This window comes from Lithobates pipiens, unplaced genomic scaffold (genome assembly GCF_037356315.1).
Source record: "Lithobates pipiens isolate NorthernLeopardFrog02 unplaced genomic scaffold, aLitPip1_a1.2 Scaffold_3, whole genome shotgun sequence".
Taxonomy (NCBI): domain Eukaryota; kingdom Metazoa; phylum Chordata; class Amphibia; order Anura; family Ranidae; genus Lithobates; species Lithobates pipiens.
In genome coordinates, this window is record NW_027507790.1 from 108,530,469 (window position 1) to 108,552,405 (window position 21,937).

The 21,937-nt window shown below is 41.2% G+C and overlaps 1 protein-coding gene across 1 annotated transcript in view; it reads left to right on the plus strand.

Annotated features, from left to right (window-relative positions):
* Positions 1 to 20,871, plus strand: part of ALDH7A1 (aldehyde dehydrogenase 7 family member A1) — a 76,664-nt gene extending 55,793 nt beyond the window's left edge. Inside the window, exons 9-18 of the mRNA XM_077462167.1 lie at positions 2,072 to 2,169; positions 4,958 to 4,999; positions 7,706 to 7,800; positions 7,883 to 7,967; positions 8,760 to 8,866; positions 8,954 to 9,070; positions 13,634 to 13,731; positions 13,933 to 14,006; positions 19,058 to 19,133; positions 20,431 to 20,871. Coding sequence (XP_077318293.1) covers positions 2,072 to 2,169; positions 4,958 to 4,999; positions 7,706 to 7,800; positions 7,883 to 7,967; positions 8,760 to 8,866; positions 8,954 to 9,070; positions 13,634 to 13,731; positions 13,933 to 14,006; positions 19,058 to 19,133; positions 20,431 to 20,485 — 847 coding nt within the window. The 3' untranslated portion in view covers positions 20,486 to 20,871. The remainder of the gene's footprint in view (positions 1 to 2,071; positions 2,170 to 4,957; positions 5,000 to 7,705; positions 7,801 to 7,882; positions 7,968 to 8,759; positions 8,867 to 8,953; positions 9,071 to 13,633; positions 13,732 to 13,932; positions 14,007 to 19,057; positions 19,134 to 20,430) is intronic.
* Positions 20,872 to 21,937: the final 1,066 nt, after the last annotated feature.

Genomic DNA, 21,937 nt, shown 5'->3' on the forward strand with positions numbered 1-21,937 from the left:
CAAGTGGTTAATAAAAAAAAAAAAAGACAACAGTAAAGTTAGCCCAATTTTTTTTTTTTTATATTGTGAAAGATAATGTTACGCCGAGTAAATTGATTCCCAACATGTCACGCTTCAAAATTGCGCCCGCTCATGGAATGGCGACAAACTTTTACCCTTTAAAATCTCCATAGGCGACGTTTAAAAAATTCTTCAGGTTGCACGTTTTGAGTTACAGGGGAGGTCTGGGGCTAGAATTATTGCTCTTACTCTACCGATCGCAGCGATACCTCACATGTGTGGTTTGAACACCGTTTTCATATATGCGTTCGCTTCTGCACGCAAGCTTGGCAAGACAGGGCGCATTTAAAACAATTTTTTTTTCTTATTTTAACTTTTATTTTTATTTTTTTCACTGTTCTTTTAAAAAAAAAAAAGTGTGTCACTTTTATTCCTATTACAAGGAATGTAAAAATCCCTTGTAATAGAAAAAAGCATGACAGGTCCTCTTTTATATATGAGATCTGGGGTCAGAGAGACCTCACATCTCATATTTACACTAAAATGCAATTTAAAAATGTCCCTCTAAGAGCTATGGGCAATGACTTGGAGACAGGTGGGGGGCTGGGGGCTATCTTCCCCTCACTCGTCTCCATGTCAGGCCAGGGACAGGTCCAGATCGCCGTCACGGACCTGGCTCCTAACTTTTTTAGCTGGCTCCTAGATTCCAAGCAAATTTGTCAACCCCTGTCTTACACTCCTCCATGATGACATCACAGAGCTAGTGGAAGTTGGAGATCTTGCGTTTCTCCACCTTCCATTTTGAGGATACTCTTTGCTTCTTTAGCACTGCAGTCGTCTAGGAGGTGTGTTTGGGGTCGTTATCCTGTTTGAATACTACCCTTCAGCCCAGTCTCCGAAGGCAGCGGATCATGTTCTGCTTCAGTATGTCGCAGTACATGTTGTTTTTCATTGTTTCCTCAATGAACTGAACTGTAGCTCCCCAGTCCTGGCAGCACTCATACAGCCCCAGACCATGACACTCCCACCACTATGCTTGACTGTAGACAAGACACACTTGTCTTTGTACTCCTCACCTGGTTACCGCCACACACTCTTGACACCATCTGTCTCTCCTCAGACCACAGTTCCAGTAATCTGTGTCCTTAGTCTGCTTGTCTTCAGCAAACTGCTGCCCTCCTTGTGCATCATCTTTAGAAGAGGCTTGCTTCTGGGAGGATGGCCATACAGACCAATTGGGCCCAATTTGGACATTTTCACTTAGGGGTGTACTTGTTGACAGCGGTTTAGACATCAATGACTGTGTTTTGAGGGAACAGCAAATTTACACTGTTATACAAGCTGCACACTCACTACTTTACATTGTAGCAAAGTGTAATTTCTTCGGTATTGTCACATTTAAATATATAATTTACAAAAATGTGAGGGGTGTAATCACTTTTTTGTGAGATACTGTATGTACTCACCATGTACTTAAAGCATGGAAGTTTTGGTAGCTGGATTTACCTGTCAAACGAAAGGTAAAAGTAATATTGCTTCACAACCTTGATGTCCTTTCTGTACTGTTTGTCTTCAAGAAAAAAAAGAAAAAAATTCTGTAATATTTCCCCTGTGGTTGCTTTATTGTACTTTTACTGCCTGGTGAATTGAGAAATGGCTAGACATTCTGAACTGTGTTCCTGGTATGGAATTTACAAGAATGTAGATAAGATACTACTGTATATAAATGTCCTTGCTAAAGTAAATCTATCACAAGGCTAAAGGGAATTGATTACTTTTTTCAAAAATATGTGCAAAAAAAAAAATCTTGATTCTGTGTAAAAGTGCACTCTATGTCAAATGCAAGCAACTCATGTAAAGTATTCAAACTCAGCACAGTTATTTTTGTCAGTCGTTTTTCCACTAGTCACATCAGCCACTAACCAACTGAAGGACTTTCCCATATTATATAGATGGTCATCTAGCTCAGTCTATCTGCCATATCTAGTATATTCCCACCTTCTCTTGCAAACCATTTCATATATCATACCTGTTTTAAGATGCAGTTTGTGATACTTCTTTGTTCTCCTAGCAATGCTATAGCGAAGGATGAGCGTGTGGGTTTGGTTTCTTTCACTGGCAGCACAAACGTGGGGAAACAAGTGGCTTTGAAGGTTCAAGAAAGGTTTGGTGAGTCTTTTTTTTATTTTTTTATATATAGGAAGCGGTCTTTCCTTTTTAGAATACACCTATGTGTACACACAGGTGCTATGTTCTGATGCTGTGGGGTATGTATGTGTGTGTGTGTGTGTGTGTGTGTGTGTGTGTGTATGTATGTATGTATGTGTATATATATATATATATATATATATATATATATATTCACAAAAGTTACAGCAACAGAGAGAAGCCAGTTATGGGACTTCGACATGTCCCACAAATAGGCCCTCCTCCCAGCTTTTTTTTTACCTAGAGGACATCTGTGTTTTTATTAAGTTCTGACCTGAAGTCCGCAGAGAATGTTTGTTTGGAACCTTAAAGTGGTTGTAAACCCCATTAAATTTGATGTAAGCGCATATATCTGTAGTTTTTACTCTCTCCAAAGCTCTAAGTGTTGTTTCTCTCTGGTGCTTTGTTCCTCTGTTATCAGCATGAGTCGCCTCTGACAAGTTCTCTGACACCTGAGATATAACATGAGCTCAAAATTTGTGTTGGGGATAGTGCTTAAAGGTAGATGAGCATGGAGCTTGTCTATTCAGAATACAAGTCTGCATGTTCTTGTGTTCCTCTGCCTGTGGGGGGGGGGGGGGGGGGGTGTGAAGAGTCCCCTTCTTCCAGTCAGCTCTTGCACGGTGTAAGTGCACTGTCCCTCACCCATATGTACTGCTGAAACATGAAGAAAGATTTTGAACACGATCTGCACTTTTCAAAGCGTATAGAAAGGGGAAGACCATAGATATACATGCAAAACTTTTTATATAAGATTTGTTTCATCTCTGTATCATCTGATGCTATTCACGTCATTGGGTATATGTGAGGGTTTACAACACAGATGTCAAACTGGCAGCCCTTCCGCTGTTGCAGAAGTACAAGTCCCATGAGGCATTGCAAGGCTGACAGTTAAAGCATGACAGGCAGAGGCAAGATGGGAGTTGTAGTACTGCAACAGCTGGTGGGCTGCCAGTTTGATACTCCTGGTTTACAACCACTTTAAAAGCCAGCCATAGAGTGATTCTATCTCCTTCCTGTGGAACTATTGTGTTCTTCCGGCGGGGGGAACCTTGGTGATTATCGCGAAATCGTATGAAAAATTTGACATGCTTTTTGTACCCATGTTGATCTATTGATCAACTTGGGTAGATCAGACTGCCTGTACAACAATACCAAACAGTCTGACTGGTGTAAGTTACAGTTTTGTTACAGACCAGGAAATATTAAACAATACTCATTAAATATTAGACATAAAAATTACAGACAACGATTAACTGCTGTACCAAGAAATCATTCCACAAATATTACAGAACCAATTCTAAGTGTCATATCAATAAAGGCACTGAAAAGAGGCAATAATACCCAATACTACTAAGAATACAACTTCTGCACTATGGAAGACCATCAAAGACCATGTTTAAAGTGGTTCTAAAGGCTGAAGATTTTTTTACCTTCATGCTTTTTATGCATGAAGATAAAAAAAACCTGTGTGCAGCCCCCCCAATCCTTACCTGAGCCCCCTCTGATCCAGCAGTGTTCACGATGGCCTCGGCTGCCTGGGACTCTCCCTCCTCATTGGCTGAGGCAGCCAGCTGCTCGGGAGCAAGCGGCTTTCTCTGGGGGCACTGCTGGGGGGAGGGGTCAGGAGCATGAGCAGGGGACCCAAAAAAGAGGTGCAAAACCACTGCACAGAGCAGGTAAGTATAACATGTTTGTTATTTAAAAATACCACTTTCAGCAATCGTCATCTGGAAAGACCTCTTGCTTGCAGGCACATCAAATATTACCACTTTCCTCAGTCAAGCCTCTTTTAGTCAAGGTCTCCTTAAGTGTTCCCTTTCTGTTAATAATTATTATGCTAGTTTTTTAGTTTTCCATTTGCTAACCTTTGGGAATTTCTGATTGGTCCAAATGGCACAACTATAGCTTTTGCATGAAAATGATTGGCTGGAACTCAAGTGCCTCTGATGTGAGGACTTTTTCAAACTTATTACTATCTCGAATTGCTATTTCAGTGACTTGATGTCTAGAACATGCATTGAAGATCTCCTCCAAGTTCATTAAGCTTCTTGCCTGACATAAACCGTCCCATAACTGTGATAGAGGAATTGAGCAATTTTTTTTTCCTTCCACCCATGATGGAAGGAAAGAAAGATGCATAATGTATGGCCTGCTTTAGCATACCAAAGCTACATGACCAAATGGAGACTCAATGTCTGGAACCTGCCCTAAAAACAAAAAGCCAAACTAATTACAATGTGTCATATTTGACTTTGCTATACTAAGGAAGGCAGGGAAGACTAGTTATTTTGGTAAACAGGAGGCTGTCTTGGCAATGCAAACTTTTGGCCATAGCTGGATCAGAAGTTGGCCAATTCCTCTTGAACTGGTAAATTTCAATCCACATATGGGCAGGCTGGTTGTACTAAAGACGTACAACCAGCCCGTCAAGGTGTTTTTTTGGAGCAATACCATCTATTGTTGGTTAAACAAGCCATTAAGGGGTTTTAGTGAAGTTTTACCAAATTTTAGCACTGCTCGAAACCTGCTCCGATTAAGAGCTGTGTTATCACACATGCAGACTGGAGCTGAAGGGTGCTTTTAAAGGCGTTGAAAAAGCTGCTTAATTTCTAAAAGTTCTGTTGTATGCATTACTCTTCACATTAGATATCACATGGTTAATCGCTAGTAAGTCATTTCCTCTCAAAATGGAAGAATGCTTCTAGCACCACATTGGGGAGACTAATATTCTGTTTGTATTCTGTAGGACGCAAGTTACTTGAGCTTGGTGGAAACAATGCAATCATTGGTGAGTATATTGAATCAACAGTGTTATGTTCATAAGGTTTTGTCCATGTTTTAGTGTTATCCATATAGACAAGCAGTAATATTAACCGCTTAAGGCCCGGACCATTTGGCTGGCCAAAGACCAGGCCACTTTTTGCGGTTCGGCACTGTGCCACTTTAACTGACAATTGCACGGTCGTGCGACACGGTTCCCAAACAAAATTGACAACTTCCCCCCCACAAATGGAGCTTTCTTTTGGTGATATTTGATCACCTCAGCGGTTTTTATTTTTTGCGCTTTAACCACTTCCCGACCAGTGCACGACGATGTACGTCGACAGAATGGCACGGGCAGGCATATTGGCGTACATGTACGTCCAATATTCAATGCCGCCCTGCCATCGGGAGCGCGCCGGCGGCGGCGTGCTCCCGCGCTGATCGGGACCCCCGTGAGTCCGGTCGCGGGACCCGCGATCGTCTCACGGACGGCTGAATAGAGGAAATGCCGTGTAAACAGCATTTCTCCATTCTGCATAGCAACTAGTGACACTGATCTCTGCTCCATGTGATTGGAGCAGAGATCAGTGTTCACTAAATGAAAGCCCAACCCCCCCACAGTTATTAACACACCCCTAGGAACACTTAACCCCTACACTGCCACCCACTGGTTAACCCCTTCACTGCCAGTGTCATTTACACAGGAATCACTGCATTTATATAGCAGTGATTACTGTATAAATGACAATGGTCCCAAAAATGGCCGATGGGTCCCCCACAATGTCGCAGTCACAATAAAAATCGCTGATCGCCGCCATTACTAGTAAAAATAAAAAATTATTAATATAAATGCTATAAAACTATCCCCATTTTGTAAACGCTATAACTTTTGCGCAAACCAATCAATAATCGTTTATTGCGATTTTTTTTTTTTTTTTTTTTTTACCAAAAAAGAAGAATACGTATCAGCCTAAACTGAGGGAAAAAAATGTTTTTTTATATATTTTTGGGGGATATTTATTATAACAAAAAGTAAAAAATGCGTTTTTTTTCAAAATTGTCGCTCTATTTTTGTTTATAGCGCAAAAAATAAAAACCGCAGGGGTGATCAAATACCACCAAAAGAAAGCTCTATTTGTGGGGAAAAAAGGACGTCAATTTTGTTTGGGAGCCACATCGCACGACCGCGCAATTGTCAGTTAAAGCGACGCAGTGCCGAATCGCAAAAAGTGGTCTGGTCTTTGACCAGCAAAATGGTCCGGTCTGAAAGTGGTTAACCACTTGCCACCCGCCCTATTACAAATTGACGGTGGCAAAGTGGTTTCATAATCCTGATCGGACGTCATATGACAAAAAATGATAAAAATTTCATTTGGGTACAGTGTAGCATGACCGCGCAATTGTCAATCAAAGTGCGACAGCGCTGAAAGCTCAAAATTGGTCTGGGCAGGAAGGTGTTTAAGTGCCCAGTATTGAAGTGGTTAAACAAAAACGACAATTTTGAAAAAAACACTATTTTTTACTCTCGCAGTAAGCGTATATTGGTTGGTTTGCGCAAAAGTTATAGCATCTACAAAATAGGGGATCATTTTATGGCATTTTTATTTTTTTAAATTTATTTATCATTGGCATCAGTGCTATTTAAAATTGCATTGATTACTGTAAACATTTTACAGGGGTTAACACTAGGGGGCAGTGAAGGGGTTAATATGTGTCCTAGGGAGTGTGCTAACTGAAGGGGAAATGGGACTGCAGGGAAACTAACAGATCGCTGTTCATACTCTGTATGAACAGACTACCTGTCAGTTCACTGCTCAGAGAACCGGAAACTGTGTTACACACACACACACAGCTCCCGGTTCTCCGTGTGCCCCGAGTGATCGTGGGAGCCCGGCGACTGTCGGGCACTCACGCCGGCTCGGTGGCTGGTCGGCTAGCGGTTAAAGTAAATACACAGTATGTGCACATCTGTGTTTGCTAAGCAGTAGCTCATTGGATCATTATTTCATCTCATTTCCTCAAAATTTCGTGTAAATAATTTTTTTTACCATGCTTAACTCATTGTGGTTACATACAGGGTGCTCTGATAGAGTACTTTTGTAGCTTGATCTTATGCCCAGGAGCTGATCGTTTCTGTGTCTTTGGGAAGTGCTATCACTGACATCTACAGCACCCCTAGGAGGCCCATTCATGCCATATGCATTGGGTGGCGCTGAAAAGCCCCGTCTAATCATCTCGATGCATAGACAAGGCAATTTAACTTCAGTTCACACCACCACTAAATTATAGAAAAGACACAAGCAAGATACGGTCTACGTTTGTTTGTTTTTTTTGTTTTTGTTTTTTTCAGTGCAGTATGTTGCAGCACACTGCACATTTTGTGACACTTCGATTTAAATTGGAGAAAAAGAAAAAAAAAAAAAGTGCAATGTGATCAACAGCATGGCTTCCACATCACCTTTTGTCAAAGGGTGTCGTGCCTAAAATAGTTTGGGACATTTTACACACAATAAATGTTAAAAGAAAATAATTTGAGGGTGTTACTTAGTTTCCAGGTCTGAATTTTCTGTACCCAGACCAGTACAGAATACTGTTAAAATTGTAAATCTTTGTCTTTATATGATTAACTGTAGACTTTTTTTATTTTATTTTTTTCTGATCATATGCTATTTGTAGGTCACAAATCTGTTTGTACTAATCTGTAATGCGGCAATCTGTCGTCTAATTGTAGTGTTTGAAGATGCTGATCTTAATTTGGTCACCCCATCTGTCCTGTTTGCTGCTGTGGGTACTGCAGGTCAGAGATGCACCACAGCCAGACGCCTGGTGAGAAATAATTACCTTTTATGTGACTCATGGCCGGTTTTGGTGTTGTTTTATGTCCTTATCCAGTATTCTTTCTCTGTAGTTCTTGCATGAAAGCATCCATGATGACATTGTTCAGAAACTTTCCAAAGCCTATGCGCAAGTGCGTATCGGGGACCCCTGGGAATGTGAGTAGTGCTTTAACGGGAACATGTATTAATAATATTAAGAACTTAGTGGTTGTAAACCTCCAGACATGAAATATGAACAAGGCATATCCCTCTATAGTGTGTACTTGTCTCAATCCAGATCACGAAGTGTCATTTCTCTTTGCTCCTCTGCAGCATAAATCACTTCTGACGAGTTTTCCTGACCCCAAGAGAAAGAAGGTTACAGTGAAGGGAGCTCCAGCACAGAGTGTGTGATTGACAGCCTCAGCTCTGTTCATGTGTGCTGTGTGAAGGGGGTGTTTCCTCCATCCAGTCAGCTGTCAGAGTCCTCCTCAATGAGCTCTGCAGTGTAAATTTAGCTCTGTCCCTGTTTTCGGACAGCTCAGAAAAATGTTCTCTCTTCCTGTACATAAATCTAAAATTAGAGGTTTGAGGGGTTGTTATGCTGGGCGTTCTATTTTTACAGTTGAGTAACTTTAAAAGTGCATGTAAAAACACATTTTAGTTTTTTGGTAGACTTAACAATGGTAACTTATGTTTGTTTGCTGTCTGTCTCTTCACTGGGGAGATTCACCCTTCTGTTCTAATGCCTACACAGAAAGTGAGGGGAAATCTACCAGTGAAGATGGAAGTTTTGGTTGCAGTTGTCTAAGACACAAATTCCCCTTACTTTGGTTTGTGGTTGAAAGCTGCTTGGAAGCAAGACTGCCTAATGAAAACTGTTAAGGGTTACCATATGCAATATCTATATGGCAGATCTTCATTGACTGACTTTTCTGAGTATTTTAAACCATGTGTGTCTCTTTTCAGCTGACACGTTATGTGGACCTCTACACACTAAGCAGGCTGTGGAAATGTTCCTTTCCGCCATTGAGCAAGCAAAATGTGAAGGTGGCACCATTGTGTGTGGTGGTAAGGTATGTTGAAGAGGGAGATGCGTATTAGTGAAGAGATAACTGCTTCATTATCAATAACTTTTTTTTTTTCTGTAATATCTGACAAAGGTAATTGATCGTCCAGGAAATTTTGTTGAACCAACCATCATGACGGGCCTTGCTCATGACTCCCCAATCGTTCACAAGGAAACATTTGCTCCGATACTTTATGTTCTTAAATTCAAGGTAAAACTATATATTTGACTATTTTTTAGCTTTTATTAAATCGTATTTCTACTTAAAGCTGAACTCCAGGTAAGGAGCTTTAGGGTCCTATTGGAACTTTGTTACATAATCGTTACCAATACGTTAATCATGTGATCTGTGCATGAGGGGATAAAACATCTGCTTATTCGGTGGCTCTGCACGCTGATTTTCCCTTATTAGCTGACTTGGTCAGTGCTCACACACCGATATCTTGGTCTGCCACAAGAGGGCATCTTCAGTAATGGTAAGTAATATAAATTTAACCACTTAGACCCTAAAAATTCCCCCTTAACCACTTCAGCTCTGGAGGGATTTACCCCCTTCCTGACCAAGCCCTTTTTTGCGATACGGCACTGCGTCGCTTTAACTGACGTTGCACCCAAACAAAATTGCTGCCAGCCCCCCCCCCCAAATAGAGCTTTCTTTTAGTGGTATTTTTATCACCTCTGCAGTTTTTATTTTTTGTGCTATAAACAAAGCAATATTTTTTTTTCTTTTTTGCTATAATAAAAATCCTGAAAAATATATAAAAAATAACTAATTTCTTCCACAGTCTAAGCCAAAATATATTTTTGGTGAAGCATATATTGAAACGCCAAATTTAGGTCCAGCTAATGACAGCTCCCGTCTTGTTTCCTCCACTGGAGGAGGAGGCTGGATGGGAGCTCTCCTTCCCCTGAGCATGAGGGGGGGGGGGGGAGGAGGGAGGCAGGCAGGCATCTAAGTCTCAGGCTGCAGGGAGCTGACACTGGCATCCTCCATGGATAGGGCTGGCGCTCCTCGCACAAGGCTCACAGTAGTCTGCTTGCTGGATACTGTGGTATCCTGGCATGAGTCCAGCTGGGGGGTTGGTCATAGGCCTCGAGTTCTGGTTTCTGGAATGCAGGAGGAGGGCGGGGACTTCCAGCACGTCACTACCGTGTCGCGTGGCGAACGTGGGCGCTGGAGCCATGGCAGTTTAAAATGAAGGCTATGAAGTATATGCTGTCGAACCTTGAAACCCCAAAACAATCAGCCGTAATTCCCTGCTTCAGCCCCAGGGAAGGGTGACGAATCGGGCGGAGGAGGAGGAGAGGCATCAGATCCTTTTGGATGAGCTAAGTGAGACAGCATCATCCAAACATACTCCGAGCCAAGGGACAAGCTCGCTCAGATGCAGGCTCTGGCTCGAGAAGGTGGATGCCTTATTGGGGGTGATTTTATGAGACGAGAGCTCCTCCCTTGGACAGGAAGCTCTTTAAAAGGCGGTCTCTGTAAGCGGAGACATGTTGCCTGAAGGAACCATCTTCTTAGGGGGAGATGGAGTAGGATAGCATCCATCATCAAGGGCTGTTGAGAACCAGCCGAATATTCCCCTCACCTTTTCTCGGCAGGCCACGGGTTTCCTCTGTGTTGGTATGGAGTTCTCTGTCCCCACTCTCTGGTGCCCAGGAATAGAGTGGGCAGTGATGGCGGAACATCGGCAGTAAGACTCTCCTCGCTGTAGGACGCCGCGATCCGGAAAATTCAGGGCGTCTCTTCTGGCGCATATGTCATCACTGCATTCTGGAGGTTGTGGTTCCAGCCTTTGCTGCAGAGAGCAAGGGGGAGGCCGAGCTGGCATATAAAGACGCAACAGCATGGGCTTTAGACGCCAGCTAAGGAGCATCATGGAGGCATCCCATACTCTGGGGGAGTCAAACGCCGGCTCATCACAGGTAGGCTGGCCTGGTCAAAATCTTTATTGTGTATCAATGTTTACAAAGGGAAGATAGAAGACCCTGGAGGAACCGCCTTATTAGCTCGGCTGGGAACTTTTTAGCAGGGAAACTCGGAGGAGTCCAGGACTAGATGGTTGCTAAACCCCCTCTCAGAATTATCCAGATCAGAAAAAGCTACTACCAAGCAAGACAAGAAAAAATGTCCTTGTAATGCAAGGCTGTCATCTAGCTACAGAAAAACCTTGTGTCCAGCTTGCATCACAGCTGTGTTAAAGAGCGAGGAGGATTCCCCTTTTTTTTTTTTATTCCTCTGCTCCTTCAAGGATGAAATGCAATCTACTTTTCAGTAATTTAGAAAATGTATTTCTGATACACAAGTCCCAGGCACGGTCGTTGGCAAACCCCATCAGGTGCCCACCTCCCCTACTCCGGTAGGTTCAGGAGAGCCTTTAGAGAGTGGGGAGAAATCCCTTTAAAAATACCGACCCAGATTCCTCACATTCGGATTCAAGATAAATGGAAGATTCCGGAATACCCACAAGGTTCAAACTTTCCCAGGAGGAAGTGGCTGAACTAGTTCAGCAAATCTATCAAACCTTAGAGATGGAGGGGAAAAAACACTCTCAAGGCCATGACAAAATGTATCAAGGGTTGAATAAAAAGTAACCCAATGTATTCTCAGTGCACAAAATCATGACTGATTTTAGTGCTTGGGGAATGGTCAGAACCAGACAAGAGACCCTTTTCAAGTAGCTTGAAAAGATTTCCCTTCGATGAGGACCCAAACTCAATAGTAGAAGAGGAAGACACCTCGTGAGAATAAAGATTCCAATCCACTTAAAAAAAAAAAAAAAACTCTAAGCATACATGCCTTAAGAATAATTATTCACGTCTAATCACTGTATGTGTCTTAATGCAAGTACTTTAGTTGCATGTTTTAATGCAGGAGTTTCTGCCAACTATGCCAGAACCATGCCTATGCTCATGTGAATTAGCCCTTCTCCTTTACATCAGCTGTTTCTGTATGCATGCTTTGTGTTTATATAGCCACTAGAGGGAGAAGAGAGAGAGAGAGAGTGTGTGTGTGTCTCTGGCAATATAATAAACCAGGTGAAACCAGAAGGAAAAAGTATTGCCATCAGATATCATGAGTTGTGTGATCCCCCTTTGGATATCCTGTAATTATCCTTTAAAGTGGTCGTAAACCCTATTTTTAAACTTTATGCTACAGGTAAGCCTTTTATTAAGGCTTACCTGTAGCTAACCAGGATATTTCCTAAACCTACACGGTTTAGCAGATATCCCCTGTCCCCTGCATGTGCCGATAACATTGGCACATGTGCACTAGAGCAAACTGATGCAATGGCACCTATGTGCCGCTACATCAGTCTGCGTGCCGTTACCGGCGTCTCCCGCACACATGACGAGTGACGTCATTGTGGCTCTGGCCAATCGCCAATTTTTTTTATTTTTTTTTTAAGAGTTTACTTCCTCTTGCTGTAGGTTAATTCACTAGATTATAGAGTAGTGATTAGTAGTAGTGATACATGTAGTAATTGCCCAACTGGACTGGGAAATATATTAAAGAATAATCCATCACACACACTGACTGCACACTTTGTTCTCTATAGTACAGGCAGTAACCATGTCCTTGTGTTCACTATTGCATTGCTGGGATATTTCTTTGATTTCATTGTTTAGACAAGCAGAGAAATACTTTTATACATTTTTAAATCAGTCTTCCCATTCTTAAAAACTGCACAGATGCAAATACCTTGGTGACTGTAATGTAATAAGTGGGTCTAAAGTAAACCACAGACTACAGCTTGGTTCCCTTCTTTAGCTGGTCTGCCTGGAGGTGAGAGATCCCATAGACTTGTCTGGCATTTAGGGGTTTTCAATATAAATACATTGGTTATTGTGAATGAGGAACCAGCTACAGACTTGTAAGAACTGAGCTGCTCAGTTATCTAGTTGCCTTTGTTGGTTTGTGTATGCAGTTGGACATTAATCTGGTCATTGGGTACCCTCTGCCTAACGACCAATCTGCCGGACATCCTGTATGCCAGACATATACACATGACTGGTTATACTGATCTGGGTGTACAGCATGCACAGTCCAACAGGCTGACTTATAAATAGTATATGGGAGCTTTTAGAACTGATACTGTGATTTGACTTTTAATAATAAAGGAGCTCTCGAAGATGCATTGGAGCATAATACAAATCCAACAACCAAATTGTGCAGTAAGTGTACAAGAAGATTAGTATAGCTGCTTGGATTTGGATGTTTGCCTTCTGTTACATCATTCAGAATGCAATCCAATTTGCTGGATGGTCATTCATTTGTGGTGTCTATGCTGCCTTGTATTTAGTCTTGCACATTAAAAATAACAGGTGGAGCTTCCATCCTGTGTAGATCACAGCTAAAGAGATGGGACTTGTGCAGGAAGGGTAGGAAGGATTTATGTAGAGCCATTAGCTCACTCATGCGGATAATCAAAGGTTTAGGTTTAGAGCCTCATTAATGTAGGCAGATCAGCTAGAGAGGCAGAAGTTCAAGCATAACTAACTTCAAAATACCAGATCCTACTGCCTAATTGTAGTAGTCTTGTGCTTAAAACATTTTTATTACAATATGTGGAAGATTTGAGGCTAGTGAACTAGAAAAAGATATAGCAGCGTTGACTGCTAAATGTTATATTGACTTTGGCAGGACTTTAAAATAAGGCAGGCAAAGAGAGCAATAAGGTGCAGTAACTCACAGCAAGCAGATCTTGCTTTTAGAGCAGTCAAAATAATCAACGTTCTCACTCCCAGTAAAAGGTTTCTTTCTCCTCAGACTGAAGAAGAAGCTTTTGCGTGGAATAATGAGGTTAAGCAAGGCCTGTCGAGCAGCATCTTTACAAAGGACTTGGGAAGGATTTTCCGCTGGCTTGGGTAAAATTTTATGATTTTCTAGAAAGTTACTGTTGTACAAATGGGGTGCTTATTCTGTCTAAGTACACTTTTAGGGGCTTCTCTGCAATTTTCAACTAAGCTGCAACAGAATTGACATTCAGCAGCTTTTTGAAAACTTACAAGCATGTGATTCAAGGTTGAGTTGGATCTGGTTACCAAGTGACTGATTTTTCTTCCTAGGCCAAAAGGATCCGACTGTGGTATAGTAAATGTCAATATTCCAACCAGTGGAGCCGAAATTGGTGGAGCTTTTGGTGAGTAACAAGATCGGTTTGAATATGCATATATCTTGTATGTCCCTAAACCAAAAGTAGCCAAAAGGTCATGTAATTGTAGTATTATACCTTCCATATTCTGGAAGAACCTAGTCCTTTGGGTTGTGAAAATACAATACTGCTTTAGAAAGTAATGATTTTGGTCACGTTATTGTACGTGCGTCATGGTATTGTATGGTATTGTACATCTGTTATGCCTGCCAGAACTGCATGGAAACATGCCCACAGAGCTTAAAATGTTGCTGTTTATATTATTTTTACAAACTGAAAAAAAAAAAAAAAAACCTCCTACATTGTATATAAAGTCTACACGCCCCTGTTAAAATGTCCGGTTTCTGTGATGTAAAAAAAAAATGATACAAAGATAACTCATTTCAGATTATTATTATTTTTTTTTTCCCCCACCTTTTTAATGTGACCTATAAACTGTACAACTCAGTTGAACAACAAACTGAAATCTTTTAGGTGGAGCAAAGTAAAAATCAACTAAACTAAAATGGTTGCATAAGTGTGCACACCCTTGCGCTAATACTTTCGAAGCACCTTTTGATTTTGTTACAGCACTCAGTCTTTTTCGGTATGAGTCTTATCAGCATGGCACATCTTGACATGGCAATGTTTGCCCACTCTTTTGCAAAAATATTCCAAATCTGTCCAATTGTGAGGGCATCTCCTGTGCACAACCCTCGTCAGATCACCCCACAGATTTTCAATTGATTCAAGTCTGGGCTCTGGCTGGACAATGCCAAAACTTGAATCTTCTTCTGGTGAAGCCATTCTTTTGATGCTTTGGATGTATGTTTTTGGGTCATTCTAATGCTGAAAGATGAAGTTCCCCTTCATGTTCAGCTTTCTAGCAGAAGCCTGAAGGTTTTGTGCCAATATTGACTGATATTTGGAACTGGTCATAATACCCTCTACCTTGACTAAGGCCCCTGTTCCAGCTGAAGAAAAACAGCCCTAAAGCATGATGCTGCCACCACAATGCTTCCTGGTGGGTATGGTGGTGTTTTGGTGATGTACAGCGTTTTTGCTCCAAACCTATCTTTTGGAATTTATAGCCAAAAAAGTTCAACCTTGGTTTCATCAGACCATAACATATTTTCCCACATGCTTTTGAGAGATTTCAGGTATGTTTTTGCTAAATTTAGCCAGGCTTGGATGTTTTTCTTTATGACACTTTACCCCATAGCCCAGACATATGAAGAATGTGGGAGATTGTTGTCATGTATACCACACAGCTAGTACTTGCCAGATATTCCTGCAGCTACTTTAATGTTGCTGTAGGCCTCTTGGCTGCCTCCCTGACCAGTTTTTTCTTCTCGTCTTCATCAATTTTGGAGGAACATCCAGTTCTTGGTAATGTCACTGTTGTGCCATATTTTCTCCACATGACGACTGTCTTCACGGTGTTCCATATCCTAATCTGCCTTAGAAATTATTTTGTACCCTTCTCCTAACTGATACCTTTCAAGAATGAAAGCCCTCTGATGCTTTTGAAGCTCTCTGCGGACCATTGGCTTTTGCTGTAAGATGTGACTAAGAAATGTCAGGAAAGGCCTACTAGAACAGCTGAACTTTATTTGGGGGTTAATCAGAGGCACTCTAAATGATAGCAGGTGTGTAACTGACTCCTATGTAACCTCAGTTTGAATGTGATTGCTTAACCACTTGCTGACCGGCTCCTGTACATATACGTCAGCACTTTGAAGAGGGATATCTCGGTAATGGCAGCAGCTGCGGCCCAACTGAGATATCCATATTTTCAGGAGCCGGTTGTGTTTATGATTTAATGGTGGTCTCTGCGGCGGATTCGCCGTGAGATCACCGTTCTCAGTGGTGAGAGAAGGGCCTCCCGCAACTCTCCCGCACCCCCCGCCACTTTCCAGAGCAGGCGGCAGAGGCAATCGGGTCCTCTCGGTGTCTGGAGATAGCCCCCACTCGTCTCCATACTATAGCAGGGCGGAAGTGACGTCAACACGTTGCTTCCGCCCATAGCTCTTAAAGAGACATTTTTTTTCAAATGTGTGTGTATGTATATATGTGTATGTATGTGTGTATATATATATATATATATATATATATATATATATATATATATATATATATATATATATATATATATATATATATATATATATATAATTTTTTTTTTTTAAAGCGATCTGTCCCGACAAGCTCGCGTGCAGAAGCGAACGCATACGTGAGTAGGGCCCACATATGAAAATGGTGATCAAACCACACGTGTTGGGTATCGCCGCAATCGGTAGAGCAAGAGCAATAATTCTAGTCCTAGGTCTCCTCTGTAACGCAAAACATGCAACCTGTAGAATTTTTAAAACGTTGCTTATGGAGATTTTTGAGGTTAAGTTTGACGCCATTCCACGAGCAGGGGAAATTTTCAAGTGTGACATGTTGGGTATCAATTTACTTGGCGTAACATTATCTTTCACAATATAAAAAAAATTGGACTAACTTTACTGTCTTATTTTATTTTTTATTTTTTTTAAAGTGATTTCCCCCCCCCCCCCAAAAAAAAAGTGTGCTTTTAAGATTGCTGTGCAAATACGGTGTGAAAAAAAGTATTGCAATGACCGCCATTTTATTCTCTAGGGTGTTAGAACCCCCAAACACTAGATATTGTTTTTATTATAAGTAATCTAGCAAAAAATCCTGTTGTAAACACCTAAATTCCAAAACGAGGCTGGTCCTTAAGTGGTTAATTCTGAACATGGCTACATCCCCAGTTATAAGAAGGTGTGCACACTTATGCAATCACAATTTTATTTTTTTATTTTTACTTCTCCTCTAAAAGATTTGTTTGTTTTTCGACTGAGTTGTACAGTTATAGGTCACATTAAAGACGGTGTAAATGTTTTATCTTTGTCTATATATCTATATCTACCTACACACCTCTGTTAAATGTCAGGTTTCTTTGATGTAAAAAAAAAAAAAAGTGTAATATATATATACAGTGCCTTGCGAAAGTATTCGGCCCCCTTGAACCTTTCAACCTTGTGCCACATTTCAGGCTTCAAACATAAGATATAAAATTTTAATTTGTTGTGAAGAATCACCAAGTGGGACACAATTGTGAAGTGGAACGAAATCTATTGGATAATTTAAACTTTTTTAGCAAATAAAAAACTGAAAAGTGGTGCGTGCAAAATTATTTGGCCCCTTTACTTTCAGTGCAAACTCACTCCAGAAGTTCAGCGAGGATCTCTGAATGATCCAATGTTGTCCTAAATGACTGATGGTGATAAATAGAATCCACCTGTGTGTAATCAAGTCTCTGTATAAATGCACCTGCTCTGTGATAGTCTCAGGGTTCTGTTGAAAGCGCAGAGAGCATCATGAAGACCAAGGAACACACCAGGCAGGTCCGTAATACTGTTGTGGAGAAGTTTAAAGCCGGATTTGGATACAAAAAGATTTCCCAAGCTTTAAACATCCCAAGGAGCACTGTGCAAGCGATCATTTTGAAATGGAAGGAGTATCGGACCACTGCAAATCTACAAAGACATGGCCGTCCCTCTAAACTTTCAGCTCAGACAAGAAGAAGACTGATCAGAGATGCAGCCAAGAGGCCCATGATCACTCTGGATGAACTGCAGAGAACTACAGCTGAGGTGGGAGAGTCTGTCCATAGGACAACAATCAGTTGTACACTGCACAAATCTGGCCTTTATGGAAGAGTGGCAAGAAGAAAGCCATTTCTCAAAGATATCCATAAAAAGTCTCGTCTAAAATTTGCCACAAGCCACCTGGGAGACACACCAAACATGTGGAAGAAGGTGCTCTGGTCAGATGAAACCAAAATCTAACTTTTTGCCCACAATGCAAAACTATATGTTTGGCGTAAAAGCAACACAGCTCATCACCCTCAACACACCATCCCCCCTGTCAAACATGGTGGTGGCAGCATCATGGTTTGGGCCTGCTTTTCTTCAGCAGGGACAGGGAAGATGGTTAAAATTGAGGGAAAGATGGATGCAGCCAAATACAGGACCATTCTGGATGAAAACCTGTTGGAGTCTGCAAAAGACCTGAAACTGGGATGAAGATTTATCTTCCAACAAGACAATGATCCCAAACATACAGCAAAATCTACAAAGGAATGGTTCACAAATAAACGTATCCAGGTGTTAGAATGGCCAAGTCAAAGTCCAGACCTGAATCCAATCGAGAATCTGTGGAAAGAGCTGAAAACTGCTGTTCACAAACGCTCTCCATCCAACCTCACTGAGCTCGAGCTGTTTTGCAAGGAAGAATGGGCAAGAATTTCAGTCTCTCGATGTGCAAAACTGATAGAGACATACCCCAAGTGACTTGCAGCTGTAATCGCAGCAAAAGGTGACTCTACAAAGTATTAATGCAAGGGGGCCGAATAATTTTGCACGTCCCACTTTTCATTTTTTTATTAGTTAAAAAAAGTTTCAAAAATCCAATAGATTTCGTTCCACTTCACAATTGTATCCCACTTGTTGGTGATTCTTCACAAAAAATAAAATTTTATATTTTTATGTTTGAAGCCTGAAATGTGGCAAAAGGTTGAAACGTTCAAGGGGGCCGAGTACTTTCGCAAGGCACTGTGTGTGTGTGTATATGTATATGTGTATATATATATATATATATATATATATATATATATATATATATATATATATATATATATTATATAATATATTATGAACACCAAAGGCAAGTTTTGAGTTGAGTTAAAGAGCAGATGAGGCAAAAAGCTAGACGCAGCTAGCATTTGATTGTGCCTTAATCACACCTAAATGCATGAGCTGTATGCTACTGTGGTGTTTTTTTGTTTTTTCTTTAACCACTTAAAGACCGCCCCATAGCAGTTTTACTGAATTTCGGTGTCCAGAGGGGCTATACCCCATGTGCACAAAGTCTAATAGTAATGACAGTACAGTTTTTCTTTTAGCCAAGATATTCAGTTTGGTTGTCATTCTTTGCTAATATGCTGTGTGTGGTGTGTTTTTTTTTTTTTTTTTTTTTTAATATAAAAAAAGGTGGTGAAAAACACACAGGTGGTGGAAGAGAGTCTGGAAGTGATTCCTGGAAACACTATATGAGAAGGTCAACATGGTAAGTAAACAGGCAAGAATCTGTGATCATGTCTTTTTTTATGTACACTACATTTAAGAATCTTTTATAAGCATTGACAAACAGTAGAACAAAAAAGATTTGTTGTTCATTATTGAATGCATATAGCTAGCTTATTGTAGTGTCTAATCGTACTCCTTCAAATACAGCTCTTTACCTATTCTGTTTCATCAGTACTGGATAAATAAACAAAACCTTTTCTGAAGAGCGTTCAATCACGCTACAGAGAGCAGATATGGAGGTCTGGATAAAAGCCACAATAAAAACAGGGAAAATGCTATAGAGGGTAATAGGGGAGGGGGAAACGCACACGCTCTTTAATAAACCTGTACATATACACGTATCCGGTTAGAGGGTAAGCACCTGACATTAAATGTGTTAAAAAACCTATTGTGAGGCAGCAGTCCCCCAGAGCCCACCTTTTTACTTGCCTGAACCTGGTCTTTCCAGAGATGAAAAAACACACCGGCTCCAGCTGGTGTCTCGGATCCTGATTGGATAGATTGATAGCAGTGCAGCCGTTGGCTCCTGCTGCTGTCAATCAAACCAGATGATGATTTAGACAGGGGACGGAGCCCGGTCTTGCCGTTTGTGTCAATGGACGCAGCAGCAGGACACGGATGCGCGCCTGCACGGGTGCCCCAAGGAAGAGTGGCTCTCCAACAGGGCACTCGAGAGGAGGAGCCAGGAGCTCCGCTGAGGCACACCAGAAGAGGTGGATTGGGGCCATTGTGCAAAACCAACTGCACAGAGGAGGTAAGTATGTCAAGTTTGTTTGCATTTAAAAAAGAATAAAGCAAACCTTTACATATCCTTTAACTAGAGACCCAGTGCAGCCAGTTTTGCTTGGAGAGCTCCCACATTACTGTAAAAGAAGAAGCATCACAGAAAGGGCTGTAGCATGTTAGAATAATGTTTTAAATTATAAAACAAAACTCTCCTGCAAAGATAAGATCACCGGTGTCATGGCAGTCAAAGGTTAAGGGGATCTGCTATAGGTGCTCCTGCCACGGCCAGGGTCTGAGTCCATGTCAGTTGAGCAGCTTCTCGTTAGAGAGAAGTAGCGATGGAAATCCAAAGAAACGATCGTACAGAGTCAAGTCCAGTCCAATGATTAAAGGTCCCACTCATGGTATTTAGATCATGCAGAGCCTAGACCTCTTAGTACGTGTTTTTGTTTAATTGTTAAATTAAATGACTCTATTATTATAATACACCATAATAGACTCCTTTTTACTAAAAGTGTCTCATTAAGTAATCCTATATTTTATCATTTCAGTACCATCAACTACAGTAAGAATTTGCCATTGGCCCAAGGCATAAAGTTCCAGTAAATGTCCACTAGGTGGCTGTCTAGTTATGGAACAGTGTGGTGAAAAGCATCGAGGTCAATCATTGCAGACATTTATATGAAAGACTTATCCTTTCACAATGAGAAATTACCCTAATAAATTGTGGTACAAGTGTTTATTACTCAAACTTTTGCAGAAAAAAAAGATTGTATTCGTTTTCACTACGGAAGACAGACTGTGTCACCCTTGCTACAGCAGACATTCACAGAGGATCCTGTCAGGCTGCTGAAAATGACCATCTCCTGTGTCTGTTCATTAATGTTTTAGCAGCTGAACACTGGATATGGAAACAAAGCCTTATGTTCTGGAGCTGACACAAAGTTTGTACTTTACTTGTTTAGTAAAATAAAATAAAAAAATTCTGCTTACGTGTGCATTTACATGTTTCACCTTTGGCATTTACCAGGAAGCGCTTTGTAGAGTTCTTAGCTGTGGATACTAGACGTATGTGTCTGTGTAAAATAAATATTTATCTATTACAAAAGCGAGTACACCCCTGACATTTTTGTAAATTTTTTTATATCTTTTCATGTGACAACACTGCAGAAATGACACTTTGCTACAATGTAATGTAGTGAGTGTACAGTTTGTATAACAGTGTACATTTGCTATCCCCTCCAATAAAATATCTCAAAACATAGCCATTAATGTCTAAACCGCTGGCAACAAAAAATGAGTATACCCCTAAGTGAAAATGTCCAAATTGGGAAAAATTAGCCTTTTTCCCTCCCTGGTGTCATAAGATTTGTTAGTGTTACAAGATCTCAGGTGTGCGTGGGGGGCAGGTGTGTTTAAATTTGGTGTTATCGCTCTCACTCTCTTAGTGGTCACTGGAAGTTCAACAAGGCACCTCATGGCAAAGAACTCTGAGAATCTGAACAAAAGAATTGCTGCTCTACATAAAGATGGCCTAGGCTATAAGAAGATTTCCAAGACCTTGAAACTGAGCTGCAGAACAGTGGCCAAGACCATACAGCGGTTTAACAAGACAGATTCCCCTCAGAGCAGGCTTCGCCATGGTCGACCAAAGAAGTTGCGTGTGTACATGCTCAGCATCATATCCAGAGGTTGTCTTTGGGAAATGGACATATTAGTGCTGGCAGCATTGCTGTAGAGGTTGAAGGGGTGGGGGGCAGCCTGTCCCAGAAGGAAGCCTCTTATAAAGATGATGCTCAAAGCCCGCAGCAGTTTGCTGGACTGGAACCATGTCCTGTGGTCTGATGAGACCAAGATAAACTTATTTGGCTCAGATGGTGTCAAGCGTGTGTGGCGGCAACCAGGTATGTACAAAGACAAGTGACTCTTGCCTACAGTCAAGCATGGTGATCGGAGTGTCATGGTCTGGGGCTGCATGATTGCTGCCGGCACTGGGGGAGCTACAGTTCATTGCCAACCATAAATGCCAACATGTACTGTGACATACTGAAGCAGGGC